At 39.5% G+C, this 15,644-nt stretch overlaps 1 protein-coding gene across 1 annotated transcript in view; it reads left to right on the top strand.

The window, feature by feature from the left end:
- Positions 1-15,644, top strand: part of LOC124605167 (protein BANP-like) — a 194,381-nt gene that overhangs the window by 69,144 nt on the left and 109,593 nt on the right. Inside the window, exon 4 of the mRNA XM_047136663.1 lies at positions 3,499-3,646. Coding sequence (XP_046992619.1) covers positions 3,499-3,646 — 148 coding nt within the window. The remainder of the gene's footprint in view (positions 1-3,498; positions 3,647-15,644) is intronic.

Below are 15,644 nucleotides of genomic sequence, written 5' to 3' on the forward strand. Positions count from 1 at the left end.
AAGCATCCAACGGCAACTGATGGTACGCCTCCGATAAGTCAAGTCTGGAAAAGAACTGGCCCCCAGCGAGCTTGGTAAATAACTCCTCAGGACAGGGAAGAGGATAAGTGTCAATGAGGCTCTGAGCGTTGACAGTGGCTTTAAAATCACCACACAATTGCAGACTCCCGTTTGATTTAGAAACCACCACGATTGGCAATGCCCATTCGCTGGAGGTAACAGGAAGGAGAATCCCTGAAGCTGTTAACCTGTCTATCTCAGCCTTGACAGGTGCACGCAATGCCACCGGAATAGGGCGTACCCGGAAAAAACTTAGGGCGAGCTGTAGGTTTAAGAGTAATGTGGGCTCCAAAATCCTTGACACGACCCAGACCAGCAGAGAACACGGACAAAAATTCAGAACACAATCCATCCAGCTGTTGATACAGAATATCCTCAGATATGACGTGCACATCATCATCAATGGAGAACCCGAACAACTGGAAAGCATCATAACCAAACAGGTTTTCAGTGCCCGCATGATCCACCACATAAAATGTGAGGGGCCTAACAACAGACTTGTTTGCAGTGGAAGCATCAAACTGGCCAATGATAGGAATTTTCTGTTTATTATAAGTTCTCAGATTTCGCGCAACTGGAGACAAGGGAGGGGAGCCCAACTCCAAATACGTGCGAGAATTAATGAGAGTTACTGCAGAGCCAGTGTCCACTTGCATGCAAATGTCTTTATCCAGAACATGAACAGTAACAAACAACTTATTTGTTTGAGAAAGCACACAGTTAACATCCATGTCCGATGCCTCGTCCTCGTCGACAGGAACTTCAGGGGACTGACACACAGAAGCAATGTGGTCTTTTTTCCTACATGAATTACACGTGGCCCAACGTTTTGGACACGCGGCCCTGTCATGCTGTACAAAACAACATGGACAAGAAGGAAGTGCGGTCGAACCTGCTTCTGTGGTTGCTGTTTTCGCTGCGAGCGTTGCGGCCCAACGCGATGTTGTTTACGCGAGTGAACTGCCGCCACATCTTCGTTCTCCTGTGAAACAGGCAATTTGTCCGTGTCGAAAGTTGACTGTACAGCGCCTACATCACACCATGCATCTATTTGCACGCCACCAGCGTGAGACACTTCAAAGGATTGAGCGATGCTTAGAACTTCCGACAACGACGGGTTTGCCAGTTGTTGGGCACGTTGCCAAACTTCTTTATCAGGAGCAAGCCGTAGAATAGCATCCCTAACCATGGAATCAGCATAAGACTCATGATGAGTGTCCGTGACAAACTGACATTTCCTACTCAGATCGTGTAGTTCCGCCGCCCAAGCCCGGTAAGATTGATGGGGCTGTTTACGACACCGGTAGAACGCCACGCGGGCAGCAACGACGTGGGTGTTTTTTCGGTAATATTTAGACAATAAGTCACACATTTCTTGGAAGGACAGAGAGGCAGGTTCCCGCAGAGGGGCTAACTGAGGTAGCAGCTGATAGATCCGTGGGGAAATCCAAGATAGAAATAACGACTTATACATAGGAGGCTCGACAATGCCGAAAGCCAAGAAGTGTTGCTGCAAACGCTTCTCATAATCCTCCCAGTCTTCAGCAGCCTCGTCGTAAGGGGGGAATGGAGGCGGAGAAGAGGAAGACAGACGATGAGTAAGCGGCGTCGACAATGCCTGAATAGCAGCCGTCAGTTGTGTTTGTTGTGCCTGAATAGCAGCCGTCAGCTGTGTTTGTTGTCCAATGAGCGCTTGCATAAGCTGTTCCATGTCTGCCCCGTCACGAACACACAAATCCACAACGCAGTGAAAATATCCCATCCTTGTCGCCAAAAAGTGTTATAACCTTTAATCACCAATAATTGCGTGGATATTCCAACACACTCACTTAGAAACAATAGCTGGTTACATGATAACAACTCAGTATCTCTTATTCGACTGCCATGCCGTGACATGCGGCCGGCGCCGTTCGTAGCTAGGTGGCGCTCCCGCGCTCAGCCGAGTTGTGAAGCGCCTCTATCGCCGTTTTCGCGTACTGTCATGGCGGCACTATTAAATGTCGTGGCACTGTCACAACACTACCCAAGCATGACTCATGCCCCATCCTCACAGCTTTACTTTTGCCAGAGCCTCTGGCCTCATCTTTTACCTTCCAAACTTCACAAAGGTTTGTCTGCGAAACTTGCAGGACTAGCTGTCCTGGGAGAAAAGATATTGCAGACATGTGGATTCACAACAGTCTGGTGAGTGTGTTTTCGGAATGAATTTTTCATTCTGAAGTGGAGTGCGTGCTGATATGAAACTTCCTGGTAGCAACGTCCTTTCATCCCGGAATGCCAGTCCTGTAAGTTTCAGAAGGTAGGAGATGAGGTACTGGCAGAAGTAAAGCTGTGAAGAAGGATCGTCAGTTGTGCTTCGGTAGCTCAATTGGTAGAGCAGCTACCCAGAAAAGGCAAAGATCTCGAGTCGATTCATGGTCTGCCACTCAGTTTTAATCTAAGATCTCAAGGTGTTCTACCACATGTTTGTCCTGAAACGTTTTATCCTCAAAGATATGTGCATTTCATTTATACATTTCTTGACTTTTCCCATCAGAGCCTTACTTGCATTAAACTGTCTGTATTTACAAGCAGTAGTCTGAGTACTACAAAATAAATATTGAAAGTGAAATGATCGATACTACTTGGAAAAGTTCCTTTGTTTCACAAGAACGTATCCATGCAAAAAATGCTACAGCTTTTACCCAGGAGTTGGATCTGCATCTGTTTCCTGTCGCCAAGATTTGATTTCAGTAATTGTTATCCACATGCCAACTACCAGTTACCTCTAAATAATACTAATAAGTGTTTGAATTGAGCAAATTAATTGTGAAACTAGCTAGAAACACAGTTACATTAGAGGGCAGACAGGGGCCAAGTCTCTCACTTGATGAATACAAGCTGGAATTAATCACCACCACCTTGAAAGAATTAAATGTTATAATTTCCAGTTGTTCATCGTATCACTGATTTTTATAGTGTGTTAGTATTCATTCTGTGAAAAGACTGACCTTGATTGATTTTCACTAAAAATGACTTAAAAGAGCTACTTCTCAAAATCTTTTGTCACTTACTTAACACTATAAAATATCTCACAAATAGTGTAGCTAAAAGCGAAAGAAAGTAACCAAAATTTTTTCTGGAAAACTTATGTTCTATAGAATAAAATTTAATTCAGAACTGCATAAAATCATCTGTTGCATGAAGCTGATCTTGGGTTGATGGAAGAGATACAGAGTGGACTTTGTGAACAGTGAGGAAAAGCTAGTAAGCCAAGGGAAAGGGGACTTCAGAGCAATTCCAGCAAAGGAATGTTGCTCTAAATCGCATACTTGTCTTGTTTAGGATGGAGGCATATACCGTATTTCTCCAAATTTTAATGGACTGTATTATTTTAAGAGTGGAAACAGACACCATGAATTCGTAATAATATTAGACATAATTGTATGTGTGTTACAGTAACCTCCTACACATCAATACGTTCTGTCATAGTCCAGAAAAAATGGCTGTTACGTTGTTGGATTATTTATTTCCAAGAGAAGTTCTGGCAGTTTCAAACCTCTCTGGGAAGGGAAAGCATGGAAAAAAACAACTGGATCCACTTATGGTATGTTATATTGTTGTGTCATTAGCTTTATTATTGTTATTATGGTTATTGTTACACATTTATTTAAGCTACACAGAATAGCCAGTTCTGGAAACACTTGCCTGGTTAGGTCTCAGAAATGATCTGCCTTATGTTTTTACTTGGCAACTTCCATAATCACAGTAATGGTGGTTAGTTTAGGAAACTATATTTTTAATTGTAAATAATCATTTTCTCTTCCATCATAACTTTCAAATACGAAAAGGAAAAAAACCAAAAAAGTGTTGTTATTTAGTAACCTCAAAAATTTACACACCATTTTTGATGAATATAGGAGTCAGATGACATTAACAAGCTTAAACTTCTCTATGTTTAGATTAGATTAGATTAGATTTACTTTCATTCCAATTGATCCGTAGTGAGGAGGTCCTCCAGGATGTGGAACATGTCAGAAAAACAACAATACATGACAAATATTTAAACTAAAACAAATAAGCTAATGTACCATTCCACAGGTCCCAAGTGGAATGATCGTCATTTTTTAATGAACACTAAGAGTCATTTTACAAATACTATTGCACTGAATTTAAAATAAAAAAGTTTTTTATTTATTTATAAGGTAAGAAACATGTAATACAACTACTGTAATAGTTATTTACAATGAACACATTACTGCACTGAAATGGTGCAGAAGTTAGATTATACTTACACACACACACACACACACACACACACACACACACACACACACACACACAAATTTTCAGTGAACACATTACTGCACTGAAATTGTGCAGAAGATATGTTGTACTTATATACAAATCAGTTGGTTTTCCTCAGAAATTCATCAATGGAGTAGAAGGAGTTGGCCACCAATAAATCCTTTAGGCTTCTCTTAAACTGAATTTCATTGGTTGTTAAGCTTTTTATGGCTGCTGGCAAGTTATTGAAAATGTGTGTTCCTGAATAATGCACACCTTTTTGTACAAGACTAAGTGACTTTAAATCCTTGTGAAGATTATTCTTATTTCTAGTATTGATTCCATGAATTGAGCTATTGGTTTGAAAAAGTGATATATTTTTAATGACAAATTTCATTAAGGAATAAATATATTGGGAAGCTGTAGTTAGTATCCCTAGTTCCCTAAACAGGCTTCTGCAGGATGTTCTTGAGTTCACACCACATATAATTCTTACTGCACGTTTTTGTGCCCGGAAAACTTTAGCTTGGCTTGATGAATTACCCCAGAAAATAATCCCATATGACATTATGGAATGAAAGTCATATGGGATTATTTTCTGGGGTAATTCATCAAGCCAAGCTAAAGTTTTCCGGGCACAAAAACGTGCAGTAAGAATTATATGTGGTGTGAACTCAAGAACATCCTGCAGAAGCCTGTTTAGGGAACTAGGGATACTAACTACAGCTTCCCAATATATTTATTCCTTAATGAAATTTGTCATTAAAAATATATCACTTTTTCAAACCAATAGCTCAATTCATGGAATCAATACTAGAAATAAGAATAATCTTCACAAGGATTTAAAGTCACTTAGTCTTGTACAAAAAGGTGTGCATTATTCAGGAACACACATTTTCAATAACTTGCCAGCAGCCATAAAAAGCTTAACAACCAATGAAATTCAGTTTAAGAGAAGCCTAAAGGATTTATTGGTGGCCAACTCCTTCTACTCCATTGATGAATTTCTGAGGAAAACCAACTGATTTGTATATAAGTACAACATATCTTCTGCACAATTTCAGTGCAGTAATGTGTTCACTGAAAATTTGTGTGTGTGTGTGTGTGTGTGTGTGTGTGTAAGTATAATCTAACTTCTGCACCATTTCAGTGCAGTAATGTGTTCATTGTAAATAACTATTACAGTAGTTGTATTACATGTTTCTTACCTTATAAATAAATAAAAAACTTTTTTATTTTAAATTCAGTGCAATAGTTTAAGATAACGGAATTGGAAAGGTGACACAGTGATACTGTACATATTCAATGTTTGAGAGAGACAAATTTTTTGTTGCATTTAAAAAAGGCCCATAGGTTGGAGGCTGGTGAGATAAGCAACTAAAGAGACAGGTGGTGAGGAAAGCATGGTCAGAACATGTACGTTTGTCACAAATATAAGACTTTTTTGGGGAAATTTGTGGGAAATGGGTGGAAACTGTGAGGGATACAAGTTTTAAGGCATGAAGTTTGGAGACATATTGACATAAGAGAAAGCTATTCCATTTCGCGGACCCATATATCTGACTACTAAAATGTCCATCACTTTTAAGTTGAAATAATTGGTGGCAAGTATGCCATTTACTTACATAAAGATGAAGAAGAAGTCAATGATATGCCTTCAGATGGATATTATGTGGGAAAACATTCATTAAAGACAGATGAGGATAGCAGCAACAGTGTTTTGGTTGGTAGGAAGACTTCTTTACACATGGCATTATTTCATGTCTGTGAAAGTTATTCATATCCCTGCTTTAATGAAAGTTTAATTTGTTATTTTCTTAAAATACTCTCTTCCAGGTTGTATAAATTGGTGAATCCTTTCAATTTGTGTTGTATAGGCTTAAAGAAGTGCTTCTGTGATAAGGTTGCTCAAGAATGCTTCATAGACACTTGTAGTCACGTTCAGTGGGCTAAGACAATGTTCACAGATAGCTCATTCGCTTCAAAATAGAAGGAAATCACACGCTGCCACATGTAGGCATTAAAGAGGTAGATCTCAAGAAATGCTGGTGCTTCGACTGCATTTGTACCACAGCACACCGGTATGAGATTACTGTTCCATGTCTGTCAAATGTGACTTTTATTCTTGAAATGTGACCTACCTGCAAATCTTCATTTTTCCCTTGTAGTCTCAGTGTAGAAACTTTGTCAAATTGCTGTAAAACTGGTGTTGCAGGGAAGTTTCCAATAGTGTTCACCACACAATTTTTAATTCATGTGACTATTCCCACATTTATTATCTCCATAAGGAGTACAACATCCATTCCCTGGCCTTACATAAAAGATTGTTTACAGGTAGTTACTTTCAAAACCTCATCATCTATTATGACAGTGGCAGATCATCCACAATGCACTTTCACACAAGACTTCTCACAGTTGAATATCACAGTTATTCTTCAATTACACCATCAGATTTCCAGGTGTATGACATGAATGCACTAGTGTTCATGACTCTGACAAAAATACATGATTGGAATGACTGTTATCGAGTGGTGATTTAAGAAGTTAAATGTAACGTCTTACCACAGAGATTTTAATCATAGGAATGCGAGTGGTGTATTCTCATGGAGATGTTAATAGTTTACTGACCGGGTGCTGATTTTAATATAACACTGACTAGCCCCAAGTCTCTGAACTTCCACATAGTAGATGTTGCCTCTAAGATTTTCAAGCCCAAGCTGAAGATTGTGGGATTGGGGTTGGCCTTATAAAGACTGGTGTATGAACATTTTAGTATTTTGGAAACTGCATGTTGGTTTGACAAACAGCTAGGCTAGATTTTGCTAATTTGAATGGATTTATATATTACGCCAGAAATTGGTTTGCAAAATATTTAGTGGGTTAACAAAATGTAAGATATCATGGAACCATTTTTTATGCCTGTGTTGAGGCACCATTTGTAGATTTTACAGTCATTTATAAAAATTCATAATGGCTTGATTAGTGAAGATATCATTTGGTTCATAAAAGTTATGACAAGAAAAGTATAGTGGTAAATTTGGAATCTAACGAATACAATGGCTAAACCTGCAATGGCAAATCTAGGTGCTCTGGAACTTTAAGATTAATTATCTGGCATGTAATTAGTTGAAGAAATTGAAATACATTAGTCCAAGATCAGAATACTAATCTTTCTGATGAATGGTGTCAACATGCCTGAAATTACATAAGAGCTCTCCCCAAATCTACTCTGTTGCAATAAGAAGTTCAATTATTCATGTCTTTTGGTGAGCAGGATTTCCACAAAAACTACGAGCAGTACTGAAATCAGCACTTTGAAAAGAGAAGCCTGAGTAATAATTTAAGTGAAGCAAAGCCTGACCAGTGTTTCGATAAATTCAGTTACAAACTAGATCTGCACTTTGTAGATACTTGAATGAAAAGTAGAAAATGAATAGAAAAAATTAATTATTGATAGGATTGTAATCGTAGCAGTGGTTCCAGTTTGCTATGGCATGTGCTGTCACCACTTGAAACAGAGAAAAAGCATACCATACTTTTTTTTTTACGCTTTCTTTTCTGTATTTCTAGAAGTGCCATTGGGGATACTCTTGTCTACCTGCTACTTTGTCTCAATTTTGAACTGATAGGACCTCTTTCGTCACTAGTTAGGTTGTTGAATATTGATTTTGACCTACTGGAATCAGACCTGTCAACCATCTCCAGACGTAACACAAAATTGGAATATAATGTTTCTGTGTTACATGATGTGGTAGCCATCCATCCTATCTCACTAACCGTTTTGGTGCCCTTTGTCCAGCTAATGCCAGATCGGAACTGGCTTGGTGCCTCTTCAGTTACATGGAGAACCAACTCTACCTGGATATAGCCTATTATTACGATGGGGTCATCACTTCCAAAAGCATTTTAAAGCTACTGCCAGCTCCCCAGGGGACCAATCTGTCTGAGTCAATTGTGCCTCATTGTCAGGTGTGAGGATATTTTTCATTTAGTTTGTGAATCATGTAATTGAGTTGGGACTTGGAAACCAGCTTGGTACTTAGCTTTATGCAAATGAAAAACCACCTAAAAATTACACCTGAGGTGGCTGGCGCACCAGCCCCCATAATTAATCCATCAGGTAGATTTGATCTATGCCCTGAAAGGCAGCCTTTAACATGCTAAGCTTTATGAGCAAGTAGTGTGGTAGCCATTGGCAGCAAAATGTATTGACATGAAGATACTCATTCAAGATCTTAAAGATGATGCTAGAGTAACTGCAAGAGTGCACTGAATTTTTGGGGGGTGGGGGTGGGGGGGGGTGGGGGTGGTATAGAGTGATCCTTTCCAGTCATTCTCTGGTTATGAAACATGTTTTTTGCAGTTGTGGCTCTTTCTATGTGGACTGTTTAAGGTGTTATAATTCTGTTTTATGCAAATTAATTGTGAAAAGTCTTCACTAAAAGATTTATAGTCTCTTTTCAAGCTATATTTATTACAGGGGTATATGTATTGATGTAATTTTTCAAATGGAACTATAGCAGTTTCTGGTGGCAGCTGTAAAAGAGATGAATTCAGTGACATACCACTCTTCCAAATCAGATTACTAGTTTTGGAGTAATTCCAATATTTATAAGTTAGGATTTTTTGTTTTGAAAATGAAACCAATTGCTGTTGTATGCAGAAATTTGTATTGTTTATGGAATGCTTGTGTTGGGCTGCCGGACCAATCCATATTCATACAGCCAAGAGAGTTTACTTACAACGATGGAATACTGAAGAAAAATATAATTTAAAAGTAGTCACACTTGACTACAAGTGATTGGATCAACACATCAACTATAAGGCAAAAACATTGAATCTGAAGATGATTCACCAGCTGACTATTGTAAAAGATCTGCTCTTGTTTCAGCCAGAGTCTTGAAGAAGAGGTGCACCTAAAAAACTGAATTGGTTTTTAAAACAGGAAATTGTTAAATACACACATCAAAAAACGTTTTGCATCACCCTGGTTCCCAGAACTCCTGAAGATAGATGTTGGCTGTGGATATTGTATCACAGACACAGTTCCTTTGACTGTATCATACAGAGATGTCACTAAACCCACCCAAAGATGTAAGCAACCATGCATGAGCAGAGGGGGTCCAACAGCTGATCAGTTCCAGTCATTCCACCAGGAAGGAGGTATACGGCTTGTGTTGTCGGTAGTTCAGCCATGCCTACACAGACTGTACCGAGGTTCAATCGCATCCGCATTGTTACTTTGTTCAGGAGGGGTTCTCAACAAGGGAAATGTCCAGGCATCTCGGAGTGAACCAAGAGACAGGAACTGTCAATGACATGCCTCGCTCAGGCTGCCCAAGGGCTACTACTGTAATGGATGACCGCTACCTATGGATTATGGTTTGGAAGAACCCTGACAGCAATGCCACCATGTTGAATAATGCTTTTTGTTGAGCCACAGGACATTGTGTTAAGACTCAAACTGAGGACAATAGGCTGCATGATGCACAACTTCACTCCCAACGTCCACAGTGAGTTCCATCTTTGCAACCATGACACCATGCAGTGCCGTAAAGGTGGGCCCAACAACAACATGCCGAATGGACTGCTCCAGGATTGGCATCACGTTCTCTTCACCAATGAGTGTTGCATATGCCTTCAACCAGACAATCGTCGGAGACGTGTTTGTAGGCTGTCTGGTCAGGCTGGATGCCTTAGATACACTGTCCAGCGAGTGCAGCAAGGTGGAGGTTCCCTGCTGTTGCATCATATGGGGCCGACGTACATCGCTGGTGGTCATGGAAGGTGCCGTAATGGCTGTACGATACGTGAATGCCATCCTCCAACCGATAGTGCAACCATATCGGCAGCATATTGGCGAGGCATTCTTCTTCTTGGACAGCAATTCGCGCCCCTATCATGCACATCATCTGAATGACTTCCTTCTGGATAATGACATCGCTCATCTGGAGTGGCCAGCATGTTCTCTGGACATGAACCCTATCAAATATGCCTGGGATAGATTGAAAAGGGCTGTTTATGGATGATATGACCCACCAACCACTCTGAGGGATCTACACCAAATCGCCATTGAGGAGTGGTACAGTGTGGACCAACAGTGCCTTGATGAACTTGTGAATAGTATGCCACGACGAATACAGGCATGCATCAATGCAAGAGGACGTGCTACTGGGTATTAGAGGTACCAGTGTACAGCAGTCTGGACCACCACATCTGAAGTTCTCACTGTATGGTGGTACAACATGCAATGTGTGGTTTTCATGAGCAACAAAAAGGTCGGAAATGATGTTTATGTTGATCTCTATTCCAATTTTCTGTACAGGTTCCGGAACTCTCAGAACCGAGGTGATGCAAAACTTTTTCTGATGTGTGTAATAACTTTGCTTCATTATTTTAATCCCAAGATAAATATGTACATTGTAGAGATACATCAACAACAGCTGCAAAAAGAACATCACTAAAGAAAATAGTCATAAACACTTCTTTAAAATTCCTTTATGTCATCAAATGTTTGAACTGACCACCCGCTACTGCAGTATACATTTGCTGTTGCAGTTGCAAGGTCTTCTAGGGAAAAGTCCAGTGATGTCAAGTCAACCAAACATGCAGGCCAACTGATATTGCATTCACATTCTATGCAGCAACTAGAAATGAGCTGGGTGCATGATTCCCAGCCACAAGTGAATAATGAGTTGGGTACCCATTGTGCTGGTAATGCTGGAAATATATGTATTTCAAATGGTACTTCCTCTAGAACAGCCAATAGCACTTCAGTAAAAAATGTTATGTATATTTTGCCCCTTGCTATATCCACCCTCTTCAAGAACTAATTGTAACAGACATCATACAACAAGAAAAGGCACACACATCATTCCATACATGACTATTTTAACTGATATTCCTGCAGGGTGCTCTGGATCATGGGGTCCCGCATTTGATTCCTGGCTGGGTTAGGGATTTTCTCTGCCTGGGGACTGGGTGTTTGTGTTGTCCTCATCATTTCATCATAATCATCATCATCATCATCATCATCATCCATGACAGTGGATAGATTGTGTAAAAACTGGACTGTGTAAAAAATGGGACTTTGTATGGGCGCTGATGACCATGCAGTTGAACACCCCACAAACCAGTCATCATCATCATCATCATCACTGACAGTGGTGCAGATCTATCACTCCAGCATAACATTCATTGATAGGTGTGATCTTCACTCGCTACTATAACTTGCCTTCTTCTTTATGTCACCTGTGAAGGCAATGAAATGCATGCAGAAGCATAATATTATGTAACGCAGATCCTGTTGAGTGGCTGGTCCAATGATTAACGAAATGTTCAGTGACAAATTAGAGCTCATTTTAGCTGAACAATCAAAAAAATACTCGTTGTTTTGGTAATAAACCTGGCTTCCTTGAGGACAGTGTGATGTGAATGTAATATGACATGGCGGCAGATGTAAGTACTGGTTCCATATGTCCTAAGTCTATATACCCTGTCATGAACTCTGTGTAGCTTTCCTTAAGCTTCTGCTGTCTCTCTAGTTTCTGTTCAATCTGAGAGAAACCATTTGCTGCAGTCCAGAAAGAATCACCTAACTGACTTGGCTCTTCGCAAAATTAGAAGACAGGAAATGAATCTGCCCATAGAATCTTTCATTGTGGTTTCCACAAAGTGTGGTTCACATTGTTCCTCTACTTTCATCATTATATCACGAGTTAATTCTTCTATCTTCCAGAATTTCTTGAAGAGTATTTGAACGTGAGTGTCAGTTTTCATGAAGCACAACACGGTCATCCGCCGTCATGATTGGTGTGCTCTGCCATTTGATACTGGTGTGATATGACCCAACCTAGCTCTATCTAATCTCATGAAGCACGAAATGATCAGCTCCTATGGAGATAGTCCTTGACTTCGGAGAGTAAGGACAAAATTCTGCTACTAGCAATATGTTGATCTTTCTAGGTGACTGAAACTCTAGATCAACAAGTTGTACATTTGGCAAGTTCCACATACTGAGATCAATTATTTGTTCCGGCAATGTGTCAGTTATCTTCAGAAAAAACTAAACTTTCAGCAGACAATGTAAATTTGCTTACACTAAAGCCCGCTCGTATAGAGACACAATGTTTTATGTTCCCTAGTGGGCCCCTGTTTCTCAAATTGGTACTCTGGTGCACAAGTTTGAAGTCTAAGGCACTATGCACATTTCTAACATGAAGCATGACTGTGACCCAGAGTCTACTGGAGCATGACAAGTCTACCATCTTCCATTGGTATCTTGCAACTTTATTTTCACTGTCGCAAGGAGCACATGTTTGCTTGGGCTGATCTTCCACCAATAACTCAATGTGCTTGACTGATTTTTGACATTGTGTTCATGTTACGTGTCACTTGGCCACTCCTTCCTAGTTCCATCTTGTGCACATTGTGATTCTGCATGTAATAAAACATGGTGTTGTTTACCACTGGTATGATATTTGATGGAGTTGCAGTTAGAAGCCCTTTAACACAATTTGCCACACATCACAGTGGCTTCGTGTTTGCAACTTATGGCTTATTTGAATTTGTTGCACTTTTGCAACACATGAAGCTGGTAGCACATGACACATGCAGTACTAGTAATGAATGCTAAAACTGCTTGGGTCTGGACATATTGTGATGTTTATTAATAGGTATGTTGTGATGTCGTGATATGGTAGCCTTTACAATTTCTAAAGGTATCCATTTATTTTCGAGAAAATTACAGGTCTCTTTAAATGTCAGCAGTTTGAACTCAGACTGGCTTCAAACTCTGTTCTTGTAGACTCTTCAACCCTTTCTAGAAGGAGCTGCGATGTAATTATTTCTTGCAAAGAGACATCCACTATAATGTCATCAGTGCGTGCATATTGCTTAAAGCCTCATTCAGTAGTGCACAAAGCTCACTTGCACATGGCTTTGGCATTGCTGGTAGTGTTAGCAGTTTCTTCAAGTGTGGCAAGTCAATCAGTTGAGGATTGTTGTATGTGTTATCAACTAGATCAAAGGCTGCCTTAAAGTTAGTATTAGTCAGTGGAAGGTGAACAATTGTATTGTGTGCTTCATCTGTTAAGGAATTTAACAAATGATGGTCCTTAGCAATGTCCACTAGTTCCCAATTGTTTATGATGAGACTCACAAATGTGTCATAAAAATGCTGACCGAGCGAGGTGGCGCAGTGGTTAGACACTGGACTCGCATTCGGGAGGACGACGGCCTGATTTAGGTTTTCCGTGATTTCCCTAAATCGCTCCAGGCAAATGCCGGGATGGTTCCTTTCGAAGGGCACGGCCGACTTCCTTCCCCGTCCTTCCCTAATCCGATGAGACCAATGACCTCGCTGTCTGGTCTCCTTCCCCAAAAACAACCAACTTAAAAATGCTGAAATTGTGTTACACCACAATGATGGCAGTTTTTTGGTGGGCATCTTGATGCTGCATTTTGATACAGTCGAGGCTGACCCGGCATCTGATGAAACATTGTCAGCTTCTTTGGCATGATTAATCTGAGTTGCTCCCATTTTTTTCAAAACCTCAAAGACCTTGTTTTCAAAGTTTTCTCTGTCTGCAGTGTGAGATTTGTCCATTACATGGAACTTGTCCATTACATCGAATTTGTTTGCAAACTGTAACAACTGTGTGAGGTTTTCTTTCACCACCACATTTTTTTTTTCTTAAAACTTTATCCATCATAGAAAGTTAACAGTGGCAGGTGACAGCAGAAGCAGCAGCTACAATGAGTGGGAAGTACAGGAAGCAGGATAGCCACACCAGATACTTAACTTTTAGATATGTTGTGTCAATATTGCTGGTGACATCTCTGTTTTGCTTCATGGAAACTCGTCGCTGATACCAATGGATGGCTACATGTTACTTCATCAAATCCATCACAGTCCAGGCTGGAGGACCAAAACTGTTAGCATCTCCAGACAAAATATAAAGTGTAAATGTACCAGAGGACCATAAATTTAGGAGGACTTGTAATGGTTCAAATCATTTCGGATTATAATGAATGATGAGTTAATCACTTATTATTCACAATCGGGCTCATATTTACAAGTCAAAATATACATATTTGTCATTTTACATGGCACATAGCCACAAGCTGACAGCTGACTGACTGAGAGTCCATTCATGCACTGCTCTCACCCTCGCAATGGCGAGTGTACCATTATGAACTAGAGCAAGTACTCCATATTATATCACGCTACTGTAAATAAGGTCGATAAAACAAGTGTGTATGCAGGTCAAGTGACTTAAGTTGTACAAGTAAGTGCGCCTACTGCATTGGCCATTGGTGCACGAATTGGATGGACTTCACAAACTGACATTGAAGACAGTGTCAAACCTTTGACTAATCTGTCTACACAAAAATGGTAAATAACCACACAAAATATAAAAAGTTCTATCTGTTTTTTTTATCATTTTTATTATAGCAGTTTTCATACTAGTTCCCCCCTTCCCGCCACTCCCTCATTTAATGTCTTCCTGTCATTAATTTTTGGTGAGTTGGTGAGCATCACTTCGGTGAACCAGTCGAGCTTACAGAAACTCTGCCTGCTTTCAAAAAGGACAATGTATTATTGTTGTTGTTTTTCTTTTGTCACGTAAGTTATTTAAATTGTGTTTTGTTTTTATTGTACATTGCAATGTCACTCGCAATTTAAAAAAAAAAGTCAACAATGTATGATCAAAAGTTGCAAAATTTTAGATCAATATTTTTTCAACACTAGTTCAGTTAAAATAAATATTATTGTTTCTTGAAAAAGTAAATAATTAAAATAAATATTATTGTTTCTTGAAAAAGTAAATAATTTTATTGTTTTAGACGACTGTAGTGCATGAGCTCATTAATGTGGCGCAAAAATGAATCCAATTGGACACTTGGTTCAATTGCTATGGTTAAAACGAAACTTCTGTCTTTTCATAACAGCAGGTATTCTCTTAAGTGAAGTTTTTTGGACTTTTGGTATTTTGATCTGGACATTGTCCTTAATGCTTCTGCTAGGTTTCAGCTTGTTTTTAAAATTTCCAACATAATGTCCTGTTTGACTGGACTGATATACTGGTAAAGTTAAATGCTTATCTAATGTCAGTGTTTATGCTAGCAGAAATTTCAGTTACATCATTCAGATATTCTGATAAATTATAGGTGGAATCATTAATAAAGAAAGTTTTTGATATAGGAAGATTTCTAATGTCCCTCCTGAGATCTGTCAGCAATTTTTTGAAGGCTTTTGTACCAGAATATGAAACTTCAGTCTAATCCCTTGACAAGAATGTGTGGTATATCAAGAG

The sequence above is a fragment of the Schistocerca americana genome, chromosome 1, assembly GCF_021461395.2.
Source record: "Schistocerca americana isolate TAMUIC-IGC-003095 chromosome 1, iqSchAmer2.1, whole genome shotgun sequence".
NCBI lineage: Eukaryota > Metazoa > Arthropoda > Insecta > Orthoptera > Acrididae > Schistocerca > Schistocerca americana.